At 41.2% G+C, this 12,457-nt stretch overlaps 1 protein-coding gene across 1 annotated transcript; it reads left to right on the top strand.

Moving 5' to 3' along the window:
- On the top strand, positions 1,244-5,935 carry LOC8081653 (bidirectional sugar transporter SWEET4). The gene is made up of 5 exons (XM_002453702.2): positions 1,244-1,490; positions 1,674-1,710; positions 1,963-2,341; positions 3,231-3,350; positions 5,451-5,935. Exons 1-5 carry the CDS (start codon positions 1,448-1,450, stop codon positions 5,622-5,624), a joined length of 753 nt encoding a protein of 250 aa, XP_002453747.1. The 5' UTR covers positions 1,244-1,447; the 3' UTR covers positions 5,625-5,935.

The following is a 12,457-nucleotide window of genomic DNA, read 5'->3' as shown; positions in this document are numbered from 1 at the left end:
AACCCCCTGTAGAAATAGACAAATACCAAAACTCGTGGAATTCTATCAGATAAAACCCTAATTCTAGGTGTTTGGTGCATATTGGTCCTTTTCCATGTTTAGTTGACGGTTGAATTTGGTACTTAAGGACCGTCAATAGCCTCCAAAGCTTCAAGGAGTTGAGAGTTATGACTACTTCTTTCTGATGTCCGAACATTCATCTGAACATTTCTGGGATCAGTTTCCGACGTCCGAACATTCATGCACGATACTTTTCTGATATTGCCATTCTGTAGCAGTTTCTCTTCTTTCTCTTCACATGTATTTCTAAGTACAACCAATATAGAGCACTTAGGTAGTATAACATTCTCAGAAGTGTGAAAATTACAATCACTAAGGAAAGAATTCACCTGCTCTTGTAGCTTCTAGGCACGGTTTCTTGTAAGTGGACCTTGATGTGTAGCATCTGGACTTGAATAAGCGTGCATAGCTAGGATATCCTCATCATGTACCTTTTCATTATAATGAAATTTATCATTAGGAGACACCCCTACTCCTACCGTGTCATAGAAACAAACCTTTTTATTTGGGGTGACCAAAGGGATCACAAAGGGGAAAAAAGACAAGTATGAAAAGTGAACCAATAAGAGAAATGTGAGGGTAGGGTTATACCTCGGTTTTTCTCTGCCAACAAGGGACATTTAAACACAAAGATTTTCTCTTGGTTTGCTATCCAAACTTCTTATAAATTTAAAAAACTCAAAAAAAGACATTTATACTATACATGTTATCTTACTACTCTGGGAAATCGATTTAGACCTTGTTTAGATGTGAAAATTTTTTGGATTTCGGCACTGTAGCACTTTCGTTTGCTTGTGTCAAATATTGTCTAATCAGAGATTAACTAGGGTCAAAAGATTCGTCTCGTGATTTACAGACAAACTGTATAATTAGTTTTTGTTTTCGTCTATATTTAGTGCTACATGTGCCGTAATATTGGTGGGAACTAAACAAGGCCTTAATATTGTACTTGTACGACTATAGTAATCTCTTTGCGGCTCTCACATGGTACATACGCTTTGGAGAAGGCAATTTTTTTTATTTTCCTCGGAAAGTCGACAGTCTAGTGACTAGAGAGAGATTTAGATCAGATAGAGATGGAGGTGGAGTGGAGGTGGGCTGGTGGGACCCGATCGATGTCCGCGGGTCCAGCCACGGCGAGGCCAGGGCTGCTAGCTAACTCATGCTCCTCTATTTAAGCCGGCATCCTTCACTGGCTGGTCACTCACAAACAAGCCGGAGAGCCAAGAGCTTCAGCTCAACTGTGCCCATTCGTTTCTTCCTCTTTGTTTGGTGTTTGTCCTCCGGCCGGCCTCTGTTTTCTAACGGAGGTGTCTCACCATAGTCTTGCTACCAAGGGCACTCTCTCTAGAGCTGAGCACCATCTTCCTCAAGGCAGCTAGCGACCATGGTCTCCCCTGACACCATCCGCACGGCCATCGGTGTCATAGGTGAGTAGTCACGACCCATGCTTGTACGTGCCCCTGCCTAATCATTTTCCTTCTCATGCTGCTTGTTCATAGTACTAATTTGCCCCAAACTAAAGCTCAATTTGTGATTTTCTTCTTGCCACAAAGCACGTGCTATATATATTCACTTTTGGGATTCTTTTTCCGTTTGGGTATATCTTGCAGGCAATGGGACCGCCCTGGTGCTCTTCCTCTCCCCAGTGTAAGAATCAATCCATTCCATTCGTTTCCAGATGAATACAAAACTCTAAATTAATGACAGGCTACAACACACCCATCATGAAATACATATGCATAGTAGGAATAATTATGTATACAATTGCAGAACTATGGACTACTAATTAACAGACTTGTCCCAGGACACAAATAATACTCAGAAAACATATATGTGGTATGTAGCATCTACTAATTGAAAGCATGTATTTCTCTGTCCATATACGTATATGACATACAGGCCTACCTTCATCCGCATCTGGAAGAAAGGGTCTGTGGAGCAGTACTCGCCGATCCCGTACGTGGCGACGCTCCTCAACTGCATGATGTGGGTGCTGTACGGCTTGCCGGTGGTGCACCCGCACAGCATGCTGGTGATCACCATCAACGGCACCGGCATGGCCATCCAGCTCACCTACGTCACGCTCTTCCTCCTCTACTCCGCGGGGGCGGTGCGCCGCAAGGTTTTCCTCCTGCTCGCCGCCGAGGTGGCCTTCCTCGGCGCCGTCGCCGCGCTGGTGCTCACCCTGGCGCACACGCACGAGCGGAGGTCCATGATCGTTGGCATCCTCTGCGTCCTCTTCGGCACCGGCATGTATGCCGCCCCGCTCTCCGTCATGGTACGTATATATATGTACGGCTACTATTACTGGTAGTAATTAGTTTATTAGTATATAGCTGCAGCATGTGACTGGTGTGCTAGCTTTCGCCCTGAGTCAATTAATCGATGGTTTTTTTTTTCTTTGATCGCACTCCTGTGTAGAGCGCGTTGTGCTTATATTAGATTGCTGTCGGTGTCAGGAGATTACGTTTTCTGTTCTTTACTATTACAATGAGTGATTATAATATAAATTAGTGCAGCTGGAATGGGAATCTTGCATAGAAACGAAGTGGAGAATTGTTGTTTTAGATTCCCATTTCATTGCGCACAGAGATTTTATTTGTTGGATAGAATAAAACAAACTAATAGCCACACACGTACTCCCTCCGTCCCAAAATAAGTGTCGTTTGCGCTTCCCAAAAAATAACTTTAACTAAATATATAATAAAAAATATTAATATTTATAGTACATAATTAGTATCATTGAAAAGATCTTAAAGTCTAGTTTTTTAACAAATTTATTTAGAGACATAAATATTGCATATATTTTCTACAAATCGAGTCAAATTTGTGGCACGAAAACCTAAAACGACACTTTTTTTGGGACGGAGGGAGTACGTAGGCATAATAACTCTGCTGTCGTTTCTGTGACTCTTCCGTATGCCGGCGCAACAGCATATATGTAGCTAGAAGAGTCTTCCTTTTGACTCATGTGCAAAATTACCACTGCGCGCCGTCTGTCTCTTTTATTTTGTATTCATGCAACACATGCCCTGTTGTTGCAAAAGGTATTGATGCTAAAGGTCTTCTTTTGCAAATCTGATTTTGTCTGAGATATATTTATTATACACCCACACTGATGCAGTTATTATTTCTTTTGTTACTTGTATGTATGATGCATGTATCAGAAAATGGTGATCCAGACGAAGAGTGTCGAGTACATGCCCCTGTTCCTGTCTCTGGCTTCCCTCGTGAACGGCATCTGCTGGACCGCCTACGCGCTCATCCGCTTCGACCTCTACATCACCGTAAGAAACTGCTACTAGTAACTCGTCAAACAAACTTTGGATTCCGTATTGAGCTTTCGTTTATACCTACAGGCTACAGTACGTAGTAGCTAATTAACAGGCATTCAGTGGTAGTACCTGTTCTAATTACCTAGCGTCACGTCCGGTATAAGTAGCTTAGCATGGAGCGCTAGAAATTCGTATAGGAGTCGGGCAGTGGCTATTTTAAGACCATGCCCAGATCAGCCTGTTGCGTTGTGGAGGAAACCGACAGGGAAGGATGAGAGGAAGAAGGCATGCACGTGCTGGCATCCATCCCTGCACCTGCAGTAACCAACGGAGCAAATCAACAGAACGGGTTACACGGTTGGGTACCGTACGTATTTTCTTTCCAGACCTTGGTTCACATGGCCACGCTGCGCAGCCGCTTCGTCCCCATGTGATGTGAGACCTAACCTGAAAAACTATGTGTGGCTGGGGATATGGCACGCGCACCTCCTCCACCTTGGGCCCTGCTTCCCTGTCCGTGGATGCACACAGCCGGCCCTTGCTCTCACAGAGTCACAGGCATGCAGTAGTAGCTACTGTGTAGGCGCCAAAAGTTGGCACGGTCGACAGAGAGACAGGCCAAGTTGGTACCGGCTGGAGCTTGGACGCGTGCAGTTGCCGGCCTTTGGCCTTTGCCCCCAAATACATACGACGATACCACGCTTTGCACCTTGTGACTCGTGTGGGATCGAGCGCCTGCCGACCTGCCTGCCTGCCTCAACAGAAGGCAAACCCGTGAACGATGATGCCCTTGTCTGTTCACAATTTTCCCCACACGCTTTGGCCCCCATTCTCATCTGACCACCAACGATCCGATGCGTGCACGCTGCATCATCCGGCCCGGACCCGCGCGATCACATCAGATCAGTGGTCGGTGCTACGGACGGTCCAGACAGACACGCACGGCACCAGCCACATCGTCCCACTTCATGCGGCCGCGGGCGCCGTCCGCGGAGGAGGCCAGCGCACGCGCGCACCCACCGGTCCATCGCCATACGCGCGGCGGATCGTTGCCTGGGCGGCCGCGGGCTGAGACCGACGGGGCGACCGGCGCTTGCTTGCTTTCTCTTTTCGGCTCGGCCCTGTCCGTGTCCTTGCCATCGTCGTACTGCTACTGCATCATTGGCTGATGGCAACGTGCAACGATTGCATGTCGCGCTCGCACAACTCAACACTGTTTGCTGTTGAAACTACGTACAGTAGCTATAAGCTCCAAGACTACAAAAAACACATCAGTGTCCCATCCCGCCGTCCATTCCTTTCAGCTGATCGAGCCGAGTGGCCCGAGTCACTCATCTGTACGTGTCCGGTGTTCACGTACCGGCCGAGCACTGCCATGCCGCTGCACCGCCCGCGTCCGCGTTGATCCGGAGGCTCTCCGCCGATCCTCTCGCTGGGACTTGTTTTGTTCACCTCGAAATGCAAAAAGTTTTCAAGATTCTCTGTCACATCGAATCTTACGCCACATGCATGAAGCATTAAAAATAGACGAAAACAAAAACTAATCATAAAGTTTGATTGTAAATCACGAGATGAATCTTTTAAGCCTAGTTAGTCTATGATTAGATAATATTTGTCAAATAAAAACGAAAATATTACATTACCGAAATCTTTTTCGCAACAAAACAAGGCCCTAGTCGATGTTCCCAATGCGCGCGCCTTCAACTTGCAGCCGTCATCAAGTCATAGCGGCGAAAGCTGCACAGGTGGATCCGTGGACGGACGCGTCTGTCCCGTTCTAACGTGTGCTTCTGACGACTGACGCCTTCGGCACGGTACTCCACAACCAGTACACGACGGACGCCATCTTATCCGTATCCCGTAGGACAAGGGCACTCCTACACTAGAGTCTAGAGTCTCCTCTGTGCTGCTAGCTGCATGTCCCTTGGATCAGGCCAAGGCTACACTAGCAGACTAGCAGTACACTTGTACACCGCTGTAGTGCCACCTGGTTCGTGAAATCTAACTCACCTCCACAACATTATATTTTTCTTCCTCATCGTCATGTACATGTACTTACTGATCATGCATGGCCAATTAATAATGCAATAATCTTCGCGTGCATGCATGCAGATCCCCAACGGGCTGGGCGTGCTGTTCGCGGTGGCGCAGCTAGTCCTGTACGCCATGTACTACAAGAACACCCAGAAGATCATCGAGGCACGCAAGCGCAAGACGGACCAGGTCGCCATGACGGAGGTGGTCGTCGACGGCAGCGGCAGGGCCTCCAACAACAACACCTACTGATATATCGATGAGTACTTTGTACTACGTACGTGATGACAACAACTAGCAGGTGACCACCAATACAAGCAAGAGCTGGCGCCCACAAGTACGGGGGCTACATATATACGCCAACGTCTGTGTGTGTATCTAGCATTAGCAGCGTCCTTCTTCCTGATGAAAGGATGATCGATGCATATGCATCTTATTAAGCTCTCGGTCGTCGTCTCGTCTATCAATTACTAGCTTTTATACTTTCCATGAATCCATCCTTCCTAGTAACGAAACCTTTGGCCACTAAGCTAATTAATATATGCTAAAGCATTTTGATTCGACTCACCAAAACCATATGCAGAGATAGATTTGATTTCGACGTGCGGCAGTTTCAATACGACGACTTCTGCAGTTCAGATAGAAAATATAGGCCAAAGACAATCCAAGACCCTGTTGGGAAGATACATGTGAGCAGAGAGGCCTTTCATTAGGATTTGCGATTGACAAACACTAAATTTGGCCTTGTTTACTTCCGAAAAGTGAAAAGTTTTCGACACTGTAGCACTTTCGTTTGTTTGTGACAAATATTATCCAATCATAGACTAACTAGGATCAAAAGATTCGTCTCGTGAATTATAATTAAACTGTATAATTAGTTTTTATTTTCGTCTATATTTAATGTTTCATGCATGTGCCACAAGATTTGATGTGACGGGGAATTTTGAAAAAATTTTTGTTTTCAGGGGTGAACTAAACAAGGCCTTTGTTTAAATCAACTGGGTAGGGACACTGTTGGGTTGGGATATGACGACCTTAGCCACGTCAACTTAATCAATTGACTTGTAGTCGTGTAGTACTACCACTTGACTATGATATGACCTCGGCAACATGACCTTAATCAGTTACAAAGATCGAGCAGGCGACCACCAATATATGCTAAAGCTTAATCAATTATAAGCCGTACTCTATATTTCTGTATACTACCTGTTCCTCTTCTCTTGTCCATGGTAATTAATTGAAACATATATACCTGCAGAACCCCCTGTTTCGTGCCCCGTTTTGATAAAAGGGAAAATATGGGAAATAAAACTACAAGTTTTCTTTTGTTTATTAATTCGAATGGAATGAAGCGTGTTGACTAGCGATAACTTATGCTTTGGTATGGACGTGCACATCAGTCAGCCGGTTTTCTTCTTTTTTGTGACCACCTGGTCAATAGTGACATGGACAACGATCATCGTCAACTTGGTCAATTTCAACGGCGGCACTATTCGACTAATAAGACAGCTAGCATGAGATCAACCAATAAGAGAAATTTAGGTGGTCAACCAATAATTTAGGTGGTCCTGGGCTGTTGACACATTTAACTTAGGCCTTGTTTAGATCAAAAACTTTTTGGATTTTGACATTGTAGCACTTTCGTTTTTATTTGACAAACATTATCCAATCAGGAGCAACTAGGTTTAAAATATTCGTCTCGTGATTTACAAGTAAACTGTGCAATTAGTTATCTTTTTTATCTATATTTAATGTGCCATGCATGTGCCGCAAGATTTGATGTGATGGAGAATCTTGTAAAGTTTTGGGTTTCTGGGTGTATCTAAACATTCGGATAACTTTTTGGTTTTCGGTACTGTAGTACTTTCGTTTTTATTTGGCAATTAATATCCAATTATAGACTAACTAGACTCAAAAAATTTATCTCGCGATTTACAGTAAACTATATAATTAGTTTTTATTTTCGTCTATATTTAGTGCTTCATGCATTTGCCGCAAGATTCGATATGACGAGGAATCATAAAAGTTTTTGATTTTTGTGGTGAACTAAACAAAGCCTTAGACTGTCTGTGCTGTATGTGAATAATTGAACAGCCTTCATTTTTTTAAATAAATAAATATAATTCTATAATTTTCCCTTGTCAACGGATCTCAAGTAGTTGAATCAAGTGTTTTTTAAAAAGTACTAGTATTTATTTATTTAATTGTTTAATTATTTCAAATCATAGTACTAGACACTCTACCGGTATGAGTATCTAGAAAAATTAAGCTACCAAGAATGTCACTATTATTACTTATTAGGCATGTTAGCTATAGCACTGAAAAAATAACGCCGTTAAATCATAGAATTAACAAAACAAATCAAATATCAAGGTCAAGTCAAGAACTTAAATACAAATGTGTGAATTACGCTCAATTTCTAATTTACAGGTGCCTGAAAATTAGTCAATGTTCAATGCGATGCTTTACTGTCGTTGGATTTGAATGAATTTGAATTGAATGGTTGGCGCCGGTTGGGTGAAAGCAGGAAGCAAGCAGCAGAGCTAGACGCGCCTAGAAAATCAGTCGCCTGATAGATAGGAATCGTACATTATTATTTATGATATGAATATAAAAATAATAGATTTTTCAAATAAAATATATTGTATTTTATTTTCATGGTGTACCGTTGTGTTGGAGCCATAAATATCGATACTATTTTATATAAAAGAAAAATGACTTTTTTAAAACTACTGAACTTTTGCATTCTAAATTTTTGGGAGCAAGTACAATGGGAACACTGATCCAGCTTCCACTCACCTCGTGCTGAGCTGCTGGTACCGGTGTCCTCGCCTCATGGCAATGACTAACGTGCTGCTTAGAGATGTTAAAGTTTAACAAGTACTGTTGAATTTTTATTTTATTTGACATTTAGTGTCTCATATAGAATAGAATTGAAGGGGGTTCATGTCTTCTTCTTCTTCTTCTTCTTCTTCTTCTTCTTCTTCTTCTTCTTCTTCTTCTTCCATTTCTCTTTATTTTTCTTCTTTTCTCCACCTCTTTTTCTCTTTCACCCTCCTATATTTTCATTGATGCACTAGGTGTAGGAGCTAGAGCCCCTAGCCCTCCCTTTAGATCCACCCCTGTGTCTAACCATGAACTAATTATGTTTAAAAGATTCGTATCGTAAATTATTCACTAGTTGTGTTTTTAGTTTCATAAATAATCTATATTTAATACTTTATGCATATGTCTAAATATTTGATGTGACGGAATTTAATCAAACTGGGCCTTACACACATCAGAAAATTGGCAGACAAAGCAACCGGGAATCGGTGAATGCCATAGCCATCCAGAGACAAAGTGGACAGAGCCGGCCAAAGACGAGAATTAGGGCTTGTTTAGTTTCAAAGTTTTTTTAAAAGATTTTCTCTCATATTGAATCTTTAAACATATACATATAATATAGATTAAAAACCAATTGTACAGTTTATATATAATTGACGAGAGAATTCTTTTGAATCTAGCACTAATTATCAAATAAAACGAAAATACTATAATAGCCAAATGCAAAAAAAATTCAGGAACTAAATGACGCGGTTGTAGGAATATAGGGAAAAGGGTGCCTAAAGGTTGGGATGCGGGATCAATGCTACTGTAGCTTCAACAACCGCACCTACTGGCTATTGCGTTCAATAAAGTCGCTGCACACCAGGCCACCATGAGTCCACCACGATCGCCGCATCCGATAGTCCATAGCAATCTAGCTAGTACATGCATCCTCACGCGTGTGGACGTATACGACGTGCTACGGGGACAAGAACGCCTACCTACGCAGATATACGCTACCACACGCTAGCTAGTGATAAGCTGCCGCGGGGGGAATTTGATTCTGCAATGCACACCAGGCCTCGCGGCTTTGCATGATCATGCTGATTCCGAACACGATGTGTCCTCCACCAAAGCATGCATTTACCTGAAAGAGAATTTCACTTCTAGCAGCCTTCGGGCGAATCTAGGATGCACTTGTACCCGTTGCCTTTAGGCCCTGTTTAGTTTCACACCTAAAAAAATTTCATCCATCCCATGAAATTTATGGACACATGCATAAAATATTAAATATAGATAAAAAATAAACTAATTACACAGTTTGGTTGAAAACCGCGAGACAAATCTTTTAAGCTTAATTAGTCTATGATTAGTCTTAAGTGCTACAGTACCCACATGTGCTAATGATAAATTAATTATGCTTAATAGATTCGTCATGCAGTTTCCAGAGGAGCTATCTAATTTATTTTTTTATTAGTTTCTAAAAACCCTCCCGATATTCTTCCGACACATTCGATGTGACACTCAAAAATTTTTTATCTCCAATCTAAACAGGGCCTTTATACACTTATACTAGATAATAAGTCCGTATATTGTTACGAGATAGCTAACATTTTATACTATTACAAACAAGATAATATAATAAATACTATAAAATTAAATATCAACATTAAAGTAACATTTAATCTAAAAAATAAAGTTTGTGAAATTAACAATCATGAAGAGCATAGCATCGTAGGCTCTCAAACTCTATTATATAGACCTTTTCGTGATGCGGATATGATAATGGTTTATGTCGGCAGTAAGAAATCTCCGATATGCATTCATTTCATGCACCAATAAATCTATGAATAAGTTTAGTCGTGCCTCCATACCATCTTGTACACAGATTCGAGTATATATGTATATATCTGTGCCTGTGTAATACTGCATTTCTTAAAAAGTCTTCCGCAAAAACTTAAACAAAATGTTATACTCACTGTAAAATATGTGTAGCTTTTGGTCTATTCCACATGACTGTAGAATAAGATATCTACTTGAGTGTCTGTGGTAAGATTCACGATTAACAATATATAGAAATAGTTAAATCATAGGTATTATTACAACGACGGTGACTCTGAGTTAGTTACCCATCTATGTCATCTGCAATGTTTTTTTCTTGAATGAATTTTCATTTGAATATCTTTCCAACCAAGAATATGTACATTCACTGTGGCCATGTAAATCCAAGAATATACCTAGCATACGTCAGTGTTGATGTGTCCTCTTGAACAGGCCTCAATTCATGATAAGCATTTTCTCCTTTTGATAAAAAACATAAAGCATATATTTTTAAACGTGTAGCCCCCAAAAAAACTATAAATATGGTAGGGATTGGAACAGTATATAAGAACGCATACACCAATCATCTTTCATTGTGTATTTTTCCCGGAATTCTTGTATTTTTGTTAAACACTTATTTTCTGGAAGAGAAGGATATCAAAAGTCAGGATTAATATAACTTACCTACTTTTTATAATTAGAAGAGTAATAAATAAGACAATATAGTATAGTAGGATAATAAGACCATATAATATATGTCTGTTTTGGTGATAATATAATATAAAAGGATAATTTTTTTCTTGTGAATTTTCACAAGATCTAGAAAAATATAAGCATCTTATTTTCAGATTGATAGCTTCTTCGTTGTATTGCACGTCGGTATCATATAAGACTTTTGGCCCTTCGGCATCTCATTTGCCACCACGTGGAGCCACAACGAAATGACGCACGAAAGGATGTCACCCCACGTACACCCACGCACTGTTGCATGCGCCTCGGTTGATCAGCTGGTGCTGATATCGCGTTGGCATCGAGCAGTCCTGCGTCGGCATGAAGAGCAGACATGACCAAACTATATAAATCTGTACCATTTCACCGGAGTCTCCATCAGGGACAGTTCTTGGTTCAGAACTTCCAACCATATTTCACAGCCATTGGTGATCTGTTGCCGGATTACACTAGTACAGATAGACTGTACAGGCGGTTGCACTTTCAACTGGCGTTTTTCAGCACTGCCTGTGCTAGAGGCCGTAGAAATGGGCCAATTCCACAGACGGTTCCTTATGAGCCGCCTGTAGAAATGTATTTCCACAGGCGGTTAAGTTATGTCAACCGTCTGTTGAAATGTTTTTATAAAAAAATATAAAATCGTCTTTTAAAAACAGGAAAAAAGATTTTAATTATGGAGAAGGCCCACTAGCTTTTTTAAAATATACAAAGTCGCAAGTCGCGGATTCTTTCTCGTAAAATGGCGCGCGACGCACTGCTAGTGGGATTCGAACCTGAGACCTCACCCTCGTGCGTAACCCTCTCTACCACTCCACCCATCACTCAAATGTGTCTATACTAGAGTTTAGTTCCCCACATATTATCCTAAACTGAGCATATATTGATTATTTGAGGCCCTAAACAGATTCAAATGGAAAAGTTGTCAACTACAAAGTTTCATAACTTTTCAAGATCTACAACTTTTGTATTGGTAGTTTCTCCATCCGAGGTCATTTACAAAATTTGAATTTCAATTTTGAGAAATTCAAACGTTGTTTTCGACGACAAGATGATCTCAAATGAAAAAATTATCAACTACAAAGTTTCATAACTTTTCGAGATCTACAACTTTCATTTTGACAGTTTTTTCAAACAAGGTCATTTGAAAAACTCAAAAAATTCAATTTCAAATTATTTCTACAGGCGGCTTTCTTAAGAAACGTACAGGCGGTTTCTTAGGAGAACCGCATGTAGAAATACATGATTTCTACAGGCGGTTTTGTTAGGAAAACTGCCTGTAGAAATATGATTTTTAGTGGCGGTTCCTTAGGACAACCGGCTGTAGAAATGCATGATTTCTACAGGCGGTTCAGTTAGGAAAACCGCCTGTGAAAATGCATCTTCATAGACGGTTCGTAGTTCTGACACCGCTCTTTTTACACCACGGGCACGTGATAACTACAACCGACTGTAGTATAAAAAGGGGGCGTCGGCGTTGTACTCTTTTCTACTAGTGTTAGCAAGAATTATTTAGCATCCGATTCCTTTTTAATCAGTTATCATTCATACATGAATTTCTTGAACTATTAACACGTTAATTATCAGCCACCAGTGAGAACAAACGCATAATGGAACATGGCATCATTGCAAGAAAAGTTTGTGAACCAAAACAAGGTACTTGCTATAACGGTGACCTAAAATATCTAATGTACAGTGAACCTTTTATACAAAAAATGTCCCATACAACC

Source organism: Sorghum bicolor, chromosome 4 (assembly GCF_000003195.3).
Source record: "Sorghum bicolor cultivar BTx623 chromosome 4, Sorghum_bicolor_NCBIv3, whole genome shotgun sequence".
NCBI lineage: Eukaryota > Viridiplantae > Streptophyta > Magnoliopsida > Poales > Poaceae > Sorghum > Sorghum bicolor.
The sequence above is the reverse complement of the archived record's forward strand: the minus strand, read 5'-3'. Positions and strand labels throughout refer to the sequence as shown.

Bases quoted from the DNA above. Each gene is read 5' to 3' on its own strand.
- LOC8081653 (XM_002453702.2), top strand. From the start codon at position 1,448: ATGGTCTCCCCTGACACCATCCGCACGGCCATCGGTGTCATAG. The intron at 1,711-1,962 runs GTAAGAATCAAT...TATGACATACAG, and splicing joins GTGCTCTTCCTCTCCCCAGT to GCCTACCTTCATCCGCATCT. The intron at 3,351-5,450 runs GTAAGAAACTGC...GCATGCATGCAG, and splicing joins GCTTCGACCTCTACATCACC to ATCCCCAACGGGCTGGGCGT.